Below are 2,418 nucleotides of genomic sequence, written 5' to 3'. Positions count from 1 at the left end.
AAAAGGAGACGCATCCAAATCCCGCGACTTCCTCCCACAAGACAAACAATACCTAGTAACGTGTGGTGTCCCCTGCCTCCGGCGCGCCACCTCCCTAGCCTACACAGATGCAGACAAGGACGCCGAGTGCCTCCTCTCCTTTGCTGATTCCTCTTCCCCCTCCACAGACGGCGACAACTGGGTTGAGACACACACGGGTCGGCAGGCGCATCGAACGGACTCTGCGACGAACGCAGGTGAGATTGGGGATATCCCTGATTTGGATGGGGATGGGCTGCATGGGGATGAGGAGAGGATTGTGAGGGGCTTGTTGGGTGTGTCGTTGGGTGGGGGAGGGGGTGAGGGTGTTGGGGCGGAGATGCCTGATTTGGATGATATCCCTGATATGGAGGAGGATGATTTGGAGGAGGGGGATGATGAGGCTACGGCTACGGCTGCGCCCAAGGCCTCGGTTATACCTGCTGCCGCCGGGGTTGATGCTAGGTATGTTTTGTCATTGGGTATGCTGGAAATTGAAAGAATGCTGACAATATCTTTGTAATGCCAATGTGGAAGTCGCAAAGGGGAATCTGCTTCAGGTCCACATGTACAATGTAATGACCACATACGACAAGTATTATCAGACCCCACGTGTTTGGTTGATCGGCTACAATGAGGTTCACCTTTTGCCCATTTTTCTAATACACTAGCTAACGGAAACAATAGAACTGCACCCCACCCCCTCCCAAATCTTCCAAGACATCTCAGCAGACCACGCCCAGAAAACAGTAACGATTGAACCATTCATCCACTCTGCCTCTCTCCAAGCCGCCTCCGTGCATCCATGCAGACATGCCAGCGTCATGAAGAAGGTAATAGAAAGGATGAACAACAGTGTCGTCGAGGAACAGCTCGCGCAGCGTGGTAAACCCTCAGGGAAGGACACCCCGAAGAAAGAGAAGAAGTGGCCATTCAGCCGAAAGTCGTCTGGGAGTGCCAAGGATGTTCAACAGCTTCAAGCTGGGGCTGAGGAAGAGGAGGTGGAGGGGATGAGGGTCAATTTCTATCTGGTTGTTTTCCTCAAGTTTATTGCAAGCATCGTGCCGACTATTGAGGTCGACTTGACTACGTCTTTTTGAGTTTGATGCCACTCTCCCTTCATCTGTACCTCCCCAGTCCTCCCTCATTGCTAGCCGTCGTTTCTTGTACCTGTATTTTTTTTACCACTGTTGGTACTTAGAACTCCTCTTTCTTTGTGAATACATTGCAATGTGGAATATGTATCTGTATCTTTTGTGTTTTTCTGACAGACTTTAGAGAATATGTAAATCATGTATCATCTCACCCCCCTCTAACAACTCTTTGAACTCCCATACACATACACTGTGAAGACAACTCAAGGGCACCCTCAAGCTGTGGAAGCTTGAGAACATGAAAAGCTTGTGGGCTTTAAAAGAAATTACCATCCTTGACTTTCTTTTACTCAAATGACACAATCTATTTTTTTGGGAACAACAAGGCAAAAGGTGCATCATAATGGGTGGTAACTAGAGACATGTGCTGCATTTATGAAATTCTGGCAAGGTGGGCTGAAACTTTTATAAAGCTAAAATCAAATAAATGAGAAGACCTTGAAAGACTTGGAATATTGATACTCACAAAGACAATTGTCCATAGCAATCTTTACAAGGGCCTGTTTCTTTTGGTCCTCAGTTTTAAGCCGAGAGGCCGCCTTGATGGCAATTTTAATTTTTGCCACATCAGCAGACAAGTTGAACTTTTGCATGGCTGATTCAAAGGGGGCAGTGGACTTTGAAGGATTCTGTTTCCACAGAAAGAAAGAGTGCTCTGCAATGATAGCAGTCACTGAGCAGTAAAGTAGTAGTTATGATAGAGTGGTCATAAATGAGAGTAGACACACCAATACATAGAAAGGCAATGTCCTTGAAGGATTTGGTATTGTGAATCTGGATAGAATTATGTGGTGGTCAGAATAATGAATAGCATTTACACAGTGAAGCTAGTGAAGGTTTACCAAGGACCAGTCTGTATGATTGAGGACATCCTTTGCCTAAAAATAGTAATTGGTTCAGTCAATACTACTGGTTTTTATAAAAATATTGGAAGAAACAATAAAATACTGACTGTCTATTTGAACAAGTGGAGTTTCATAAGTGTTTTTCTAAAATTGTAGAACTGAACTGACAATCTCATCATTTCTTAGCAAAATGAAAAGAGAAGAAAGCTGAGACCTACCTTCTATTTAAAACACAGGCCACCCTCTTATCAACAACAAGTAGAGAAGAACAGTCGGATGGTGACTTACATCCTGTTCAAAACCCAGAGCATGCTCTTGTCAGCAACAAGCAGGAAGGGCCAGCCAGATCCTCTGACTTACATCCTGTTCAAAACCAAGAGCATGCTCTTGTCAGCAACAAG

General features: G+C 45.3%; 1 protein-coding gene across 1 annotated transcript; it reads right to left on the bottom strand.

Moving 5' to 3' along the window:
- Positions 1–1,545: 1,545 nt before the first annotated feature.
- Positions 1,546–2,400, bottom strand: LACBIDRAFT_321933 (uncharacterized protein; the record flags this gene model as incomplete). The annotated part of the gene is made up of 8 exons (XM_001874650.1): positions 1,546–1,568; positions 1,639–1,845; positions 1,901–1,946; positions 2,015–2,050; positions 2,125–2,127; positions 2,186–2,231; positions 2,306–2,308; positions 2,378–2,400. 8 exons carry the CDS (start codon positions 2,398–2,400, stop codon positions 1,546–1,548), a joined length of 387 nt encoding a protein of 128 aa, XP_001874685.1.
- Positions 2,401–2,418: the final 18 nt, after the last annotated feature.

The sequence above is a fragment of the Laccaria bicolor genome, genomic scaffold (genome assembly GCF_000143565.1).
Source record: "Laccaria bicolor S238N-H82 LACBIscaffold_2 genomic scaffold, whole genome shotgun sequence".
In the NCBI taxonomy this organism is placed as follows: Eukaryota; Fungi; Basidiomycota; class Agaricomycetes; order Agaricales; family Hydnangiaceae; genus Laccaria; species Laccaria bicolor.
This window is presented reverse-complemented; position numbering and strand designations above follow the sequence as displayed.